The following is a 16,685-nucleotide window of genomic DNA, read 5'->3' on the forward strand; positions in this document are numbered from 1 at the left end:
TCATCCTGTGTAAGCTGAAGCTCATGAGCAGACACAGGTGAAAGGCTAGGAGTGGACCTACCAGGTGACGATAAAGGTGAAGAATCAGGTAGAGTCAAAAAAGAGAGAGGCTCGACTAACGACTCGGTTGTGGCAGTAGAAGAATGACGAGGGTAGAAGGAGCGAGACTCATCAAAAGTGACATCTTTGGAGATTCTCAGTCTTCGAGCAATAGGGTCCCAGCAACGGTAACCTTTGTGCTCCAAACTGTAGCCAAGGAAAACACATTCAACAGATTGAGCAGTCAATTTGGTGCGTTCATGAGGGTGGAGAAGAACAAAACAGGCACAACCAAACATGCGTAGACCACTATAATCAGCTGGACCATCACCTAGATGATCAACTGGTATCCCTCCCTGAAGAGCAACAGAAGGCTGAATATTAATGAGATAAACAGGGGTAGAGACAGCCTCAGCCCAAAAGTGCGGGGGAACAGCAGAAGATAAAAGAAGAGCCCGAGCAGTCTCAAGGACGTGACGATGTTTGCGTTCAGCCACCCCATATTGAGCGTGTGCACCAGGACAGGAATACTGAGGAAGGGTACCCTGTTCAGCAAGGAAACCACGAAGCGCACGAGATAAGTACTCGCCAGCCGAATCAGCACGAAAAACTCGAACAGAGGAATCATACTGAGTGCGAACCATGGTAGCAAACGACTTGTAAATTTGAAGCACTTGACTACGAGATGACATAAAGTAGATCCAAGTGTGGCGAGAAAAATCATCAATGAAAATTATATAATATTTGTGACCCCCTTTCGAAACAAAGGGGGCAGGACCCCATACATCAGAGTGAACAAGTTCAAAAGGTCGTTGAGAAACAGAATTACTAGAGGGATATGGAAGTTGTATCTGCTTGCCAAGCTTACAACCCATACAAGTTAGTGAACTATCACCAGATACAGACCCTAGAACACCACTCCTAACCAAAGAAGACAAGCGGGAGCCACAAATGTGACCCAATCGATGATGCCACTGAGCGAAGGATGTGGTGGAGGTGGCAGCTGAAGCAAAAGGGGTGGTGATGTCCGACTGGCTAGAGGACGCAGCGGAAGGAAGGCGCAGCCAATCGAGCTCCCAAAGGCGCTGAGAGTCATGGCGCCGAGGACCGATCCCAACCAGAGTCCCCGTACGACGATCCTGAACACAACAAGAGTCAGAATCCAGAATAACACGACAACCCAAGTCAGTAAGTTGACCAGCAGATAGAAGTTGCATAGTCAGTTTAGGAACATGAGAAACAGCAGGGACATGAAAAGAAGACGTGGAAAGAGTCCCTCTTGCGGCAACAGAAAGAGAAGTGCCATCTGCAGTCTGAACTGTAAGAGGAGAAGGCACGGAATTGACAGCACAAAGATGATCTCTGTGTGGTGTCATGTGGAAGGAGGCCCCAGAATCAAGAATCCAGGGCAAAGATGTACCTGACGAAGAGTGCGGTGGTGGACCAGACGTCTGACCAGCAGAACCAGCAGAACCTGAGGATGGTGCAGAAGCAGTAAGGCGGCGCAGCAAGGTGAGCATCTCCTGGTGAACCTTCTCAAGGGAGCCCTCACGAGAATTAGAGGAGCCTCCCGAGTCCTTTTGAGGACGGCCACCACGGCGACCCTGTTTCCTCCTCTTGATGCACTCCGTGATCATGTGACCATCCTGCTTGCAGTAGTTGCAGAAAGCACTAGTGGAGGTTGCTGCCACCTGTGTAGAAGAGGGCACACCAGGCAGCGGTGGTGGAACGCGGGCAGCCAGGACTCTGAAGAGGATGGCAATAAGCCCGTGCTCCCTAGGCGCACCTCCTCAGATCGCACCTCAGCAAGGGCCTCTAGAGTAGAGAGCCGAGGATGGCGTGCCAATAGCTGAGCACGACTCTGCTCGAACTCCGGCCGGAGGCGAGTGAGGAAGTCGTAGAGGCGACGAACCTCCAGCTTAGCTTGTTGCCGCACACAACACTGACAACTGCGACAAACATCAGCTCCCAGAGAGTCCAATTGGCGCCACACCGCCGACATCTCCTTGTAGAAATCATCCACAGCAGCATCTCCCTGTTGTAGTTGTTGCTCTTGACGAACAACAGAGAGATACATGGCATCCCCTGTAGACTCATAGCGATGGCGAAGGTGCTCCCACATCTGATATGCAGTGGTAAGGGCCACCACATCCATGGTGAGATCAACATCCATGCTGTTCACCAAGATAGAAGAGGCTCGAGCATCATCATTTGTCCATTGCTTGTATAAGTGGAGTTGATTCTGATACTCTTCAGTGGCCTCTTCAAAAGCATCTAGCATCTCACGTTGCTTGGTTTCATCGGCATCAACAGGGAAGGCCAACTCAGCTGGAGGAGTGGGCAGCAGGGGACAAGGCAGAGCACCAGAGAGGTGCTCCCAGACCAGCTGGCCCCTCATGTGCAGCTTCATGTGCTGCACCCAGTCCCTGTAGTTCTGTCCGTTGAAGATAACAGGACATCGTGGGACTGGGACAGCACCGGTGGTGGTGGAGGGCGCCATTGCAGCAGAGCAGCAACAGCAGCTCGTTGAAGACCAGCAGCAGCAGGAGGCACAGCTTGATGGCAGCAGCAGACCAGGAGGAGAAGAGCAGCAGCAGCTGCACTTTGAAGAGCAGCAGCAGCAGCTCGTTGAAGAAGAGCAGCAGCAGCAGCAGCAGAGAAGAGGAGCAGCAGCAGCAGCAGCTCGTTGAAGAGCAGCAGCAGCACGTTGAGGCGGCGGCGCCGGCCGGGAAGGACGGCGGCAGCAGCGGCCTGGAACGGCGGCGGCCTGGACCAGCAGGCGGCAGCAGCTACCAGGAAGAAGAGGGGAGAGGCTCGATGAAGAGAGGAGCGGCGGCCGGCGGCGGCCGCGGCGGCGGCGGCGACCAGAGGCGGCGGTGGCGGCTGGGGAACCTAACCCTAGCTCTTATACCATGTTATGAAGTGAGCCTATATTCCATCGGGCCAACAGGCCAGCACATATACATGAAGGGAAATAAGCAAAGAAGCCCCTATACAATATGATAACTACACACACAGCACAACCCTGTTCTAACAAGTCCTACAAAAAATTATAATCATGTCAAGCTTCAATCTTCATTATAATACTTCTTGCTTGTTGCAACAACCCTATTTTAGATTGATCCAACCCCTAAGTTATTTACTCAAATATTTCAGGCATCATGCTAGTGTTTGTTTGGCGAATGAGAGTTAGAAAATAAATAGTAAATTTAGGATGCAAAGCAATATGCATGATGTCATTGAGATGACCATCTCATTATTGGAGTGTATTAAGGGTTTGGTTCCTTTCGCAAAAAATGGGTTTGGTTCCAATACCACTTAAAGTAAATGACTACTTATCTTTTTGGTAATATACATATCTTCGTATTAATTCATTCTGGGGGAGAAATTGGCTAAGAAGTTTTGTTTCTCTGTGCAGATGTCTCTACCATCAATGATTATAAAGCTCACTTTGGGTTTGCTCTGGTGCATCATCCACTTAGCAATCAGCCTTTTAAGCTTATGTTCTCATCTGATTTTCAATCTAGAGTGTTGTCTTATTTCATCTGGGTTGTTGTGGAAGTACCGGAATCTCCAACTTGGGAAACTCAAATACCTCGCTATCGTGGTAGATAGCAGAGAAGCTAAGAATACCGTGAAGATCAATCAGCTGTTATATTGGCTCAAAACTCTTGGTGTGAAGTATGTATGTCTCTACGACATTGACGGTAAGACACTGAGTTCACTATTCTAATTTGTAGGTACTATTGCTTTCAGTCTGAAATTTATCTTGCAAAAATGGACATGGTTATACTCCCTCCGTCGCATAATATAAGATGTTTTTGCAAGCTATATTAGCTTGCAAAAACGTCCTATATTATGGGACGGAGGAAGTAGAAGTCAAGAGACATTAAGCAGCAACACAGGGGCTGTATTCATATTTGGAGGGCAGGGGCAGAACCGAACAATACAAGACTAATAGCCATACTGCCTCATACATTTCAGCTTCTAATATTTATTTTATTTATGCACGAACACTTAACAGTGTACAAGATCTGTATTTTATTATTCTATACTGCAACACAGGAGTGCTGAAGAAATTGTTTGAACCTGGTATGAATGGCTCAAGAGATAACAATCCCGGAGATTATTTGGTAAGTTACAGACTTGAGCTTGCTTTGTTTTCTATCAAAAGCTTCGCGGTGTTTCCATTCCCTAGTGTTTATGTTTTTGATAGTTTGTATGAACCATTGGTTATGGCCATATGTAGGATGTCAGTGCAAATATCAAAGCCTTAGACTGTTGTCAGAAACAGATGACGATAGAGTGTATTTCTGGTTCTGATGGCAAAGAGGGCATTGCTAAAGCAGCCAACTTACTTTGCTCCACTTATTTAAACGGTGATAGCCATACTCAAGAGGATGTCAAAAGTGAAGTGAATGTAAAAAATGAGCCAGTATTTACAGAAACTGACATGGCCAGTGCACTGAAATCCATAGGTACGCTTAAATAAGTCCCCTTTTTTATGCATGATATATTTTATATACTACTGGATCATGTTCTAGTTGTTTTATAATTTATTTCATTGCAACTCCAGTTGAGTACTTAAGTGCCTGCCTTGTATGTTAGGTTGTGCTGGACCAGAACCTGATCTTCTACTTGTGTATGGTCCTGCCAGATGCCATTTAGGCTTTCCTACATGGAGATTGCGGTATACTGAGATTATGTAAGTTTCCTCATCTGGTAGTAATATAGTATTCCTAGTTCTAGGTGTCACGTTGGACCTGTCATACTGAACTTAGATCACATGCTATCATTCTTTGATACACAAATAACTCTTGTCCATACCTACTTATATTAACATATGGTAGAAAAATACTGTTGATTGGAGTTTTATTCTACTCAAATTTTGCTGCTTTGGAAGAAAATTATTTCTCATATTTTCCTCTAAATGCATTCAGTCCATTTATTGCCTAACTTTTCCTTCATTAACATTGTAAATCTCTTTTGCGCAATTAATGCAAAGTTGAACTTAGCATACCATCCCCATAAAGTACTAAGCAAATGTTACATTATACTAGAGTTTCAGAATTTGTTATATGCTTTTATAAAATTATACATGTTCTTGCTGGCTAATTAGAGTGCATCCAATGTAATTTTTGTTAGATATATGAGAATGTTAATGTCCAATTTGTCACCCGTCTTTGACCCTCCTGCATCCAATCGTCAGTCGCCTCCCACGTTAGTGTTTATGTGCAGTTTTCCGTGGCAACGCGTGGGCATTTAGCTAGTTGATATAATTGTCATGCTTAGTTGGCTGCCCCTGAAAGTATAGGTGATATTATTTTAGATTCTGAATACCACTTTAGATTCTGAATGTTACAAGTAGAGAAGAGAAAACCATGCTTCAGTCATGTTATAAGATCATTCCAACTGGAGTGTGAGTGAGTAAATTTATATCACTATCTATTTCCACCATTGAAAACTCTCCATTATTTCCTTTCCAGGCATATGGGACCTCTGAAATCAATGAAATACGGCGCCATTGTGAAAGCCTTCCATAACTACTCAAAGAAACACCAAAACTATGGTACGTTTTGATTTTGACCAGGAATTGTGCCGTGCAACATATTGTTATTACCTTTAGCAGTTACACAGATGAACATTTTAACTTGTGACAGTACCCTGATCTTATGGGAAAAAGATGTTTGCAAAAGAATTCATGCTGTAATATTTAGAATGACCTCTGTTTCATCGCTATAGGAACTGCACTAAATTTTTAGGGCATAGCAACCTTTTATATTATATCTGGTTTGTAATAATTTTCTTACAGAATAAGCAACCCCTACGATGTTTTCGCTTTCAACAGTACTGATACTTGCTTTTATTCATCCGGGGAAAAGACCCTATATTCATCAATGATAGCCCTGAACGCACTAACGTGTCTTGATGCTTGTTAAAAACAAAACAGTTTTTACTCATTTCGCCATCTAACATTTTGCGTCTCAGGTAAATGAGAGCTGCTGATACTTATATACTGAAGACCAGATTGTTGTGTAGAAAAGCACTCCTGGAAGTGGAAGCTTGACAACTGTTTTGTCTTCCTGTTCGTTATTATAATAGTAGAGGTTAGTTAAGATCAAGTCGATACCCATGTTGTAATATCTTTTGGCAAGATTAGAAGTGTTATTGATAGAACATACGGGAATGGATCCCATTGTAAAGCTTGCCTGGTCATGAAGATTAATGAACCTGCTCCTGAGCGAGCACACATGGATTGATATCAGCAATGTTATGCACCCAAATCATGCCAATCTTTTTGGTTGTGTTTGTACAACTGAGTGCACTTTGATTTTGGCTTTCTCCATTGTTGCTGGTATGCAGCTGATGGGATCAGTCATTCCTTGTGGTTTCCGGACTCCTTTATACTCTGTTTCATATGTTCCTTTGTGTGTCTAACATGTTCAACCGATAGCTTTGCTACTCCATTTTGCTTGATATACATGATAAAAATATTTATAGACGATCAGAGGGTTCTAAAATAGCCAGACAGACTTCAAAGACTCTCTTTGCTGTTTGGCATCGCCGTTCTTGGTTCATGTTTCATTTCTCTAATGTTGCTTCTTCTCAATTCTTGAAATTGGCGGGATCAGTACATAGTTTCAAGGAAACAAGGGTCTAATGTTTATTCCCGACTAGCTCTGCCAGTATAAGGTTTAAAACAGACTTCACTCATAAAAATCTGAGTCATGTTTGTCTTCGGAACAAGAAAGCCGAGCAGGGAGACTAGAAGTTCTAAATAAATCAGGTGTTTAGGGATGTGTTTAAAAAGGGTTGTACTGAAGCAGAAGTGATTATTATGTACACGATGATGATGAAAGACATAAACAAACAAAATGTTCTACTCCTACTCCTGATCCCAGCCACTCAGGCTCGAGTAGTCGAGTGTACCAGCAGGCCGAGTGCGTGACAGTGGGTCGGGGTCTTCGTGTGAGGTGATGACCCACCCCACTGCCTCGGCCGAGAGCGAACTACCCGAACCCAGAGCACGCACGCCCGAGCGTCCCCGCTCTCCTCTCCGCACGCGCGCCGCCGCCGCCGCCGCCATGTCGCTGCCGACGCAGTGCCCCTACTGCCGCTCCCCCGCGCCGGCGCGGTGCGCCACCACGCAGCCGCCGCTCTCCCGCGCCGTATCCGAGTGCTCCTCCTGCGCCCGCCTCGTCCTCGAGCGCCACCTCCACACCCACCCCTTCTTCCCCCTCCTCCCCTCCCTCCACCCGCTCCCCCTCGTCACGCCCGACCTCGCCGCCGCCGCCCCCGCGCCCTCCTCCCCGCTCGCCAACGACGACGACGACCCCTTCCTCCCCGCCGGCTTCGTCTCCGCCTTCTCGGCCTTCTCCCTCGAGCGCCACCCCGTCCTCGCCCGCTCCGCCTCCGCCTTCTCCGGCCAGCTCGCCGAGCTCGAGCGCGCGCTCGCCGTCGACGCCGCCGCCTCCTCCACCCCGGACCCCGCGGGGCCCATGGTCTCCGTCGACAGCCTCCGCGCCTACCTCCAGATCGTGGACGTCGCCTCCATCCTCAGGCTCGACCGGGACATCGCCGACCACGCCTTCGACCTCTTCAAGGAGTGCTCCACCGCCACCTGCCTCAGGAACCGCAGCGTCGAGGCGCTGGCCACCGCCGCGCTCGTGCAGGCCATCCGCGAGGCACGGGAGCCCAGGACGCTGCAGGTTTGTTTCTGCTGCTCGTGCTCTCTTTATATTTGTTCCAAATTCTCCCGTGCGGAGATTCATAGGCATATATGGGTGTGTTGCTCCAAGCAGCCAGGATTGGACTAACCAGGAATGTTAGTTACGTTCTGAAAAGAAAAAGATGGATTTCCACAATGTAATTTAAGATTTAATTGCTTCAAAATTGGGGATCTTGTTCATCAATTCTTATAAGCTAGTCCATTCAATTTTCAAGCAACTCAACAGATGATCCCTCTATGGACAGAATTGTTGTTGGATGATATGCTGATTTCCAGTAAACTGATTTAAGGACCAAAGTCTCTAATCTCCCGATCAATTTACTGAAATGACTCTACCTAGTAGTATTGCTTTTTATGGAGCATCCGGTCTTGTCAACCTGAATATACGAGGATAGCATTTGCTCTATTTTGTTGAATTATATAATTATGTATGTCACAAATACCTTGATTCAACCTAACAAAACCACATTAGTCAATGGCTGAACCGGACGCCGAGTCAGCCTTGGATCATGGCGATTTCTGTTGTGTAAACTAGCATGGTGTTTGCGCGGGAAATAATTTAATCATGTGATTGTGGAAATATTTTAATAATCTATTTATCTTAATCTACCTATGGTTATTATTATCACATCAACAATATATCTACGACCGGTTTTGCCTGTTGATATCAGATCAGTACACAAAATTGATCGAGCCTAGTATGCGACAAAAGCAGTCGAGCCTTGTCCTGGGTATATATTACCAATTACACCGGAATAACCATCATATTTATCGTTACATGGTACACGAAAGCAGTGAGTCTGGTATGCCTGTGCGGGGCGCATTTTAACCATGTTTACCTTTTATTAGGGTAGGTACGTATCATTGCCATAACACCACATGAGACGGTTGGTTGTTGACAGTTACAAGAAACATAGTTAGTTGGTTTTTTACAAAAGAGATTGGTCGTTGAACTTGAACATGGTATTAGATCAATGTGATGGAGTTTATGTTTATTAGATCAACATGATCATTCAGATTCTCCCGTGTGGAGATTGATAGGCATATATGGGTGTGTTGCTCCAAGCAGCCAGGATTTGGACTAACCAGGAATGTTAGTTAGGTTCTGAAAAGAAAAGATGGATCGCCACAATTTAATTTAAGATTTAATTGCTTCAAAATTGGGGATCTTGTTCAACAATTCTAATCATCCTATCCTTTCAATTTTCAAGCAACTCAACAGATGATCCCTGTCTGGACAGAATTGTTGTTGGATCATATGCTGCTTTCCTGTAAACTGATTTACGGACCAAAGGTCTCCCAATCAATTTACTGAAATGGCTCTACTTAGCAGTATTCCTTTTTATGGAGCATCTGGTCTTGCTAACTACGAGGATACTTACTTACTTACTTACGAAACCTTTTATCCCAAACAAGTTGGGGTAGGCTAGATATGAAACCCTTTCACGAGGACTTCCCAGGAGGTCACCCATCCTAGTACTACTCTCGCCCAAATGGGTTTCATACCCAAAAGACTGGCTAGTTTTTACGTTGGCTCGCCAAGCCTATCACAACCCTTAGATATGAAACCCTTTCACGAGGACTTCCTAGGAGGTCACCCATCCTAGTACTATTCTCGCTCAAATGGGTTTCATACCTATGGGACTGGCTAGTTTTTACGTTGGCTCGCCAAGCCTATCACAACCCTCCTCCTTTACCCGGGCTTGGGACCGGCTATGCCTAGAAGACATAGGCGGAGTTTTGCTAACTACGAGGATAGCAAATAAAATTTCTTTTGCTTGATTCTTAGTAACATTTGCTCTATTTTGTCGAATTATATAGTATTGTGTGTCACAAATACCTTGATTCAACCTAACAAAACCACATTAGTCCATGGAACCGAACACCGAGTCAGCCGTCGATCATGGAAATTTGTGCTGTGTAAACTAGCATGGTGTCCCGCGCGGGAAATAATTTAATCATGTAATTTTGGAAATATTTTAATTGTCTATTTATCTTAATTTGCCTATTATTATTGTCACAACAACAATATATCTACGGATGGTTTTGCCTTTTGATATCAGATCAGTACACAAAATTAATTGAGCCTAGTACGCGGCAAAAGCAATGCCTTGTCCTAGGTATATATTATCAATAACTCCAGACTAACCTTCATATTTGTCGTTTGCATAGTACACGAAGGCAGTGAGTCTGGTATGCCTGCGTGGGGCGCATTTTAACCATGTTTACTTTTTAGTAGGGTATGCATCATTGCTGTAACACCACATGAGATGGCCGGTTGTTGAGACAGTTACAAAAAAATAAGGTTGGTTAGTTGTTAACAAAAGAGGCTGGTCATTGAACATGGTATTAGATCGATATGATGGAGTTAATGTTCAGATCAAAATATGTTGGTCGTATGTATGTATCAAGCCAGAAGGTTGTTTTGTATATTACGTTCGTCTACTGTATTAAATGGTGCTCGGAACAAAAGTTTGGATCGTTAACCCTGATGTCGGATCAACACACATGGGAGGCTTTTCATTTACTACCTTCTTTTGGTTTTTGATTTGGAACTCCCGCGGGCAAGGTGCGCATGTGTATTCTGGTGGATGGATGCTATTCGAAAGGATAGATAGACATTAAATCGACCTTCTTGTGTACCAATGCCCAAGCCTACAATTCAGAAGATTGAATGATGTTTGCTTATAATAGTATGCACCATCTAGGAGAGGTATTTACAAGATCAATGGTTGGATGCATTTAGCTGCAATTATAATGGCTATATTGTTTTTCTAATAAGATTGTATAGTATTTTTTTGTGTGTTCGTGATCTTTTGATCAATTTGGGCTGCTAGTTGAGACCCAGAGTGGACCACAAAATTAGCCCTATATTCCAGACTTTGCACCACCACCACCACCAGGGATGGAGCTATACAGATCGTAGTGCCTGGGCAAAGAATAAAAGGCACTGAGCTAGCTAGGCCTTTGCCCATTAATCGACTGTTCATGATTGGCTCAAATTCCAGTGGGGAACTTCGTCGGCTGGGCCTGAGCAGTTGCTTGGGGTCGCCGGGAGCTAGCTGTGCCACTGACAACCATGCAACAATGTCATCCAGGAGCCGCCCTACATGACATGTATATATGCATCAGAGCAGCTCCCTAATTAATCTGCTGATCCTACTTAATCTCTCTTTGGTGAACAGCGCCAACCATCATCACATACTAAGTACATGCTACATTCGTGTATGTAGCAAAACTTAGAGATAGGGGCTATATCCATATTATTAAGAAAAAAACATGGTGCGTACCTGCACGTGCATGTGGAGAGACATAAAAGGGGCAAACAAATTTAAGGAAGGTCACAGCACTGAAGAGATCAAAACGTGACATACGTGTTTGTGCTGGTTTTGGTTAACCTAAAGTATAGGAGATTCGTGGTCTAGATCTACTGCTGTGCTGCATAGGTAATATGGGTACACCAGTCAATGAAATTGAGTGCAAATATGAACATCTAATGGTTATGCTTTCTTGATGTAAAGAGGGCCTGCCAGATCGATGTTCAGATGTTTTTGTTTTTTCGTGAGAATTTCTAGCGTATCTCTCTATTTTTTCGTTTGTATTATGCTTTTCTCATATATAATAGATACTCTCTCCGTTCCAAATTAATTGTCGCTGATATAGTACAACTTTGTACTAAATCAGGGACACTTGATATGGAATGGAGGGAGTAGATAGTAAATATAGTTGATGTAGCAGCATTTTTGGTTATTGCTGTATTTTTCAGTTAGCGCTGATCCATTTTCTGTGTACTGCATATCCAGGAAATCTCCACAGCTAGCAATCTTCCTCAGAAAGAAATAGGAAAATACATCAAAATACTTGGCGAATCTCTTAAACTGAGCCAACCTCTTAACAGCAATTCAATAGCAGTTCACATGCCTCGGTTTTGCAACCTCCTCCAGCTCAATAAATCCGCCCAGGTATCAGATGAGCTGTAAACCTGAGACATCATGACAATTAATTTGTCCTGCTTTTAACATACTCTGTGTTGTTTACTTAGGAACTTGCAGCCCACATCGGCGAGGTGGTTGTTAATAAATGCTTCTGCACGCGGCGAAACCCTATAAGCATATCTGCTGCTGCTATCTACCTTGCATGTCAGCTTGAAGACAAGCGCAAGACCCAGGCCGAGATCTGTAAGGTTACAGGCCTTACAGAGGTGACCCTACGCAAAGTGTATAAAGAGCTTTTGGAAAATTGGGATGATCTGCTACCCCCTAACTACACACCAGCTACACCACCGGAGAAAGCTTTCCCAATGACAAACATATATTCAGCGCGCTCGTCGAGTGGAAAAGATCTTTATCAGGACAAGTTGATGGAGAATATCAAGCAAAAAGGCTCTGAAGCTGCAGAGCCTGATCACATGGTAATTGTAAGAGAGGATGAAGATAAGAAAACCGCTCCTCCTGGGTGGCCCCCTTCAAAGCATGAGCCCCATGACTTGAACCAGGCGGGTTGGCAGCCGAATGTTCCATTTTCGGCGTCTCCAAAATTGGACCGCGACAATATGGAGACGAACATTCGTGGGTTTAACCTCAACGAGGAATCATGCCCAATGGATTGCGAAAAGCCAGACGTCTCAATGAAGCCGCCCTTTGCTGATCGATGGCCGACTGAACCAAAGGTGCTTCCATCCCCTCCCAATAGGCAGCCTCTGCCATGGCAGCTTAAGCAAGCGGCGCCGACAGCCGGGTCATCGTCTTATCCGAGGAGTCGTGAGACGCAGCTGGGCTTGGGCATGGACTTTCTGTCTGGGCGTGGCAAAAGGAGCGCCGGGGATGGTGGCGGCGATGGCCGTGATAAAGAGGGCAAGTGAAGAAGGTTGCAGCTGCAGATGTTTATAACCAAATTAGAAGAAATCAGCTGTGTAGATATAGATGTTCATCTATAGTCGAGATTAATTTGACAACAAGATGCATCATATAGATGATGAACTTTACTTCATAATGTGTAACCTGATACTTCCAAATTATTTAGCTTGCCAGTTCTCATAATGTTTCATGTAACCAATTGGCGTGCCTTTCAATTTCTTGCATTGCCTACACAATCTACACCAAGAAAACAGCAGCACCCATTTTGAACACGGAGATTTCCAATGGATCTTCCAGTAGTTGATCATCTAATACAGAGATTTGCCTCATTTTTTTTTCTAGTACAGAGATGCAGTTGAGTTTCAAGCAGAAAATACGGGTGAAAAATCGCCATGGTTTCCCCCAAAACATGCTAAAGCCGGACAACTGTTGAAGTGTAAATCACAATTGGACAAATTTGAAGGGCCCAAACGCAAAAACGCGCTCCGAACTGGATAATACAGCACGATAGCGAAGCAGAGGCCTTCCAACGCCTCCTCCTTCCCTCGCCGCTCTCCCTTCCTTCCACTCTCATCCCCTCCCCGTCGCCATGGCCGTCTCCACCTCCACCACCACGCTCCCCCTCCTCTTCCTCCACCGCTCCACCGCAAGCCCGAACCCCACCGCGCTCTCCTTCGCCTCCCCCCTCCGCGCGTCCCCGCTGCGCTCCCGCGCCTCCGCCGCCCCGCCAGCCGAGACCCTCGCCGACGACCTACCCTCCGACACGCCCCCGGTACGTGATACGTGAGCATGTGCTTTCGCGTATATGTGTTGTGAAACTTGTAGATTGCATTGTAGACATGTTCTCGTTACTGGCGTGTAATTGCCTGGAGGCATTGGTACAGTTCGTATATCTCTGTTGGAATTTGTTATTATTCAAGTGATTGTAAATTTGTTGCCCTCGTTGTTTTTCAGGTTGGTGAGGGGTCGGGAATTCCGATGCCGTCGTCGATTGGGGAGGATGGGGAGGAGGTACCTTATCCACGAGCTTAAACTTTTTCATCATGGTTGTTATGTTGGCAAATGTTTCCATTCACGAGCTGTTATTGATGTGACTGCATTGCAAGATTTCATGTTCACGCATTGCCTCCTTGTCTTGTGACTGCTGCATACTTTGCATATAACCATGTCAAATGAAATGGGTGTGTTGATAAGCTGAGCTAAAAATTGATAGTAAGCATACAACGTACTCCCTCTGTAAATTAATATAAGAGCGTTTAGATTACTAAAGTAGTGATCTAAACGCTCTTATATTAGTTTACGGAGGGAGTACTAAGCATAGTGACTAGTGACATTATGTGGGGTAAAGTTCTTCGTGGGTTCTTGGTTAGCGCACACATTGAGCATTTGACTCGTGATAAATGTTGCTGGTGTGACTCTGTTTTGGACGTGGGACTGCTGGTGAAGTCTTCCATGTTCAACTGAATGCTAAAATGGTCTCTGGATGAAAAGGCTAACTGTATTTAACCATGACTCCATCTCATGTATCTTTCTTAAAATAGTCGGCCTTGTGGTTTCGAAGCTTAGTTTAAATATTCTTCAGTTGTGCCCTTAACCTGTCTATCACCGCTCTTGTTGAACACCTTGTTCTCTCACTCTTGTGGGTTTCTCCATGTCAATGATCTTCTGAATTTTCTCTAACCACCTGCCTTAAATTCTCAAATGGTTTCCCATTCTTTTTATTATCTTCTGCTATATATTTGCTCAACCATTATTCGTGCATAGATGCAAAGATTTTATAACACCAACAGCATCATTCTCTCTGCGGTTAGCTCTTATTGCCTTTTCTTTCTTGGGACTGATTTGCTAGGTTTATGGGCTGAGAAAAAGTAGTCTATCACCAAAACTGATTATCCCTCTCAGGAATAATCTATGGATGGTTGCTTATCTTTTGTGGGAACTCCTTAGATTGTGTTCTAACTGCTGACTTCTAATATTGTTGGTGTTGGTGAAGTAGATTTTGTGTTACATTTGGTTAGTAATCTGCCAGTGATTACTACTGCCTAACATTATGTGCTTCCTTTCTTGCTTGCACGTTTGTCAGTTCTTAAGCATGTCCATCGTACATGTCTGCGTGCAGTTACTGTTTGGTGCTACTGCCGGGAAAGAAACTGTTTCAAGGGCACGTGCGCAGTCGCACTCGTCCTTCAGTGATTCCTTCAATGTATCTCAAGAGAGGATAGTGATAACCAACAGTTCTGGAGAGAAACTCATTGGTGTTTTGCACGAAGCTGGATCTAAGGACATTGTAGTGTTATGCCATGGGTTTAGGTCATCAAAGGAAAGTAGAACCATAATGGGTCTTACTGATGCATTAACATCAGAGAAGATTAGTGTATTTCAGTTTGATTTTTCTGGCAATGGAGAAAGTGAAGGTACATTTCAGTATGGCAACTACTATAAAGAGGTGGATGATTTGCATAATGTAATCCAGCATTTTAAGGAACACAAGCGTGATACTCGTGCTATTGCTGGCCACAGTAAGGGAGGAGATGTGGTCATCATCTATGCGTCCATGTATCAAGATGTATCTCGTGTAATCAACATATCGGGCAGATTTGATCTGAAACGTGGAATTGCAGATCGTCTTGGCGGTGACTATATGGAAAGGATAAATCAACATGGTTTCATTGACGTGGCACAGAAAACAGGACAGTTCATGTACCGTGTAACCAAAGAAAGTCTGATGGACCGTCTTAGCATAGATATGCAAAGTGCATGCATGTCTATTGACCCTAATTGCAGGGTCCTGACAGTTCACGGTTCTGACGATGATGTTGTGCCATCAGAGGATGCTCTGGAATTTCATAAATATATAGGCAACCACGAAGTGCATATTATTGAAGGAGCTGATCATAGATATTCATCTCATCGGCTTGAGCTGGCTAACATTGTAATGAAATTTGTTACATCTGTCTGACAGAACGATGTTGGAACAAATGTAACCATGACGATGCATGTTTGACCAAATGTTTTTGTGATTGCCCTATCAAATTTAGTTGAAGTGCGAAGTTTTCATGCTTCTGGCACTATTGGCTGTATTTCCATCATACCTTAGTCAACTGCATATTTTCATTTGGTGTTTCTGTTTCATTGGGGTCACCTGCAGAAGTTGCTGTTCTCTGTAGAACTAACACTATTGGGTATCAACATTTTATGTTTGCAGCTGGCACCTAAGCAGAAGATCAGAATCAAGCTGAGGTCTTACTGGGTGCCATTGATCGAGGACTCCTGCAAGCAGATCATCGAAGCTGCAAAGACAACTAATGCCAAGACCATGGGTCCTGTTCCTCTGCCAACCAAGAAGAGAATATACTGTGTGCTCAACTCTCCCCATGTGCACAAAGATTCAAGGTTCCACTTCGAGATCCGGACACACCAGCGGTTGATTGATATCATGTACCCGACTGCCCAGACAATCGATTCATTGATGCAGCTCCAGCTCCCCGCCGGGGTGGATGTTGAGGTTAAGCTATGATCCCACTAGAGCTGAACTCTTTAAAATTCTATGTCATGTTATGCTCTTTTCTGCAGGCTTCCTAGTTGACCGATCTTTTTTTGCTGTCTGAGACTTGAAACATATGTAGAGCCTGTAACACGGAAAAACATGTTCAGATATGAAATATCATGCAGTTAAAGAAGTATCGAGCAAGGTTATTTGCATTGTGCTATGTTGATGTCTTGTTTAAATCTAAGTTTCTTGAAGGAGCGGAATTGTCTGACCTTGATCGTTAGTAACAGTGCAGCAGCTGCAAATTGTCGGTGGGCATTTGTTTTTTGGTTTCCTGTCCCAGAACAGATTCATCTAGAAATTGCCCCATTCATACTGGTTGCACTGATTCTTGCGCTGATTCAACATACTACTGGCAAAGCTTTCTGATTTCTCCTGAAAATAGTAGAAGTTCACAAGCTAGTTTGATCAGGGTATGTTCTAAAGTTTCGACCTAAAAGCCACGGGAAGCTCTGTTTGGTTGGTATGTAGCCAATCTAGCATCACTTGTGGGAAAAGCTGTTGTGGGCTA

The 16,685-nt window shown here is 44.5% G+C and overlaps 4 protein-coding genes across 6 annotated transcripts; 3 read left to right on the top strand and 1 right to left on the bottom strand.

The window, feature by feature from the left end:
• Positions 1-759: 759 nt before the first annotated feature.
• Positions 760-2,539, bottom strand: LOC123084950 (uncharacterized). The gene is made up of 2 exons (XM_044506491.1): positions 1,460-2,539; positions 760-1,178 (listed from the first exon to the last, which is right to left on the bottom strand). The coding sequence occupies exon 1, from the start codon at positions 2,537-2,539 to the stop codon at positions 1,673-1,675; it is 867 nt and encodes a 288-aa protein (XP_044362426.1). The 3' UTR covers positions 760-1,178; positions 1,460-1,672.
• Positions 2,540-2,598: 59 nt separating this feature from the next.
• LOC123084949 (uncharacterized) lies at positions 2,599-6,356 on the top strand. Of its 2 annotated transcripts, none has more exons than XR_006439471.1 (7): positions 2,599-2,961; positions 3,458-3,746; positions 4,105-4,172; positions 4,289-4,517; positions 4,697-4,744; positions 5,526-5,608; positions 6,028-6,356. XR_006439471.1 is itself a non-coding variant. In XM_044506490.1 (7 exons), the coding sequence occupies exons 1-7, from the start codon at positions 2,599-2,601 to the stop codon at positions 6,033-6,035; spliced, it is 1,137 nt and encodes a 378-aa protein (XP_044362425.1). In that variant the 3' UTR covers positions 6,036-6,356. The 2 variants fall into 2 exon arrangements, 1 of the variants encoding a protein (XP_044362425.1); XM_044506490.1 differs by having other exon boundaries at positions 4,648-4,744.
• Positions 6,357-6,990: 634 nt separating this feature from the next.
• On the top strand, positions 6,991-12,896 carry LOC123084951 (plant-specific TFIIB-related protein 1). The gene is made up of 3 exons (XM_044506492.1): positions 6,991-7,748; positions 11,572-11,730; positions 11,811-12,896. Exons 1-3 carry the CDS (start codon positions 7,017-7,019, stop codon positions 12,627-12,629), a joined length of 1,710 nt encoding a protein of 569 aa, XP_044362427.1. The 5' UTR covers positions 6,991-7,016; the 3' UTR covers positions 12,630-12,896.
• Positions 12,897-13,083: 187 nt separating this feature from the next.
• On the top strand, positions 13,084-16,304 carry LOC123084952 (cyanelle 30S ribosomal protein S10). Of its 2 annotated transcripts, none has more exons than XM_044506494.1 (3): positions 13,084-13,396; positions 13,579-13,635; positions 15,830-16,304. In XM_044506494.1, exons 1-3 carry the CDS (start codon positions 13,214-13,216, stop codon positions 16,139-16,141), a joined length of 552 nt encoding a protein of 183 aa, XP_044362429.1. In that variant the 5' UTR covers positions 13,084-13,213; the 3' UTR covers positions 16,142-16,304. The 2 variants fall into 2 exon arrangements, with proteins under 2 accessions (XP_044362429.1, XP_044362428.1); XM_044506493.1 differs by lacking the exon at positions 15,830-16,304 and adding an exon at positions 14,744-15,741 and having other exon boundaries at positions 13,105-13,396.
• Positions 16,305-16,685: the final 381 nt, after the last annotated feature.

The sequence above is a fragment of the Triticum aestivum genome, chromosome 4A (genome assembly GCF_018294505.1).
Source record: "Triticum aestivum cultivar Chinese Spring chromosome 4A, IWGSC CS RefSeq v2.1, whole genome shotgun sequence".
Classification (NCBI taxonomy): Eukaryota; Viridiplantae; Streptophyta; class Magnoliopsida; order Poales; family Poaceae; genus Triticum; species Triticum aestivum.

Coding starts and splice junctions, on each gene's coding strand:
- LOC123084951 (XM_044506492.1), top strand. CDS start 7,017: ATGACCCACCCCACTGCCTCGGCCGAGAGCGAACTACCCGAACCCAGA. Junction 7,749..11,571: donor GGGAGCCCAGGACGCTGCAG/GTTTGTTTCTGC, acceptor CTGCATATCCAG/GAAATCTCCACAGCTAGCAA. Junction 11,731..11,810: donor AGCTCAATAAATCCGCCCAG/GTATCAGATGAG, acceptor TTGTTTACTTAG/GAACTTGCAGCCCACATCGG.
- LOC123084952 (XM_044506493.1), top strand. CDS start 13,214: ATGGCCGTCTCCACCTCCACCACCACGCTCCCCCTCCTCTTCCTCCAC. Junction 13,397..13,578: donor TACCCTCCGACACGCCCCCG/GTACGTGATACG, acceptor GTTGTTTTTCAG/GTTGGTGAGGGGTCGGGAAT. Junction 13,636..14,743: donor TTGGGGAGGATGGGGAGGAG/GTACCTTATCCA, acceptor GTCTGCGTGCAG/TTACTGTTTGGTGCTACTGC.
- LOC123084950 (XM_044506491.1), bottom strand. CDS start 2,539: ATGGCGCCCTCCACCACCACCGGTGCTGTCCCAGTCCCACGATGTCCT.
- LOC123084949 (XM_044506490.1), top strand. CDS start 2,599: ATGGCAGCAGCAGACCAGGAGGAGAAGAGCAGCAGCAGCTGCACTTTG. Junction 3,747..4,104: donor ATGTCTCTACGACATTGACG/GTAAGACACTGA, acceptor ACTGCAACACAG/GAGTGCTGAAGAAATTGTTT. Junction 4,745..5,525: donor TTGCGGTATACTGAGATTAT/GTAAGTTTCCTC, acceptor TTTCCTTTCCAG/GCATATGGGACCTCTGAAAT.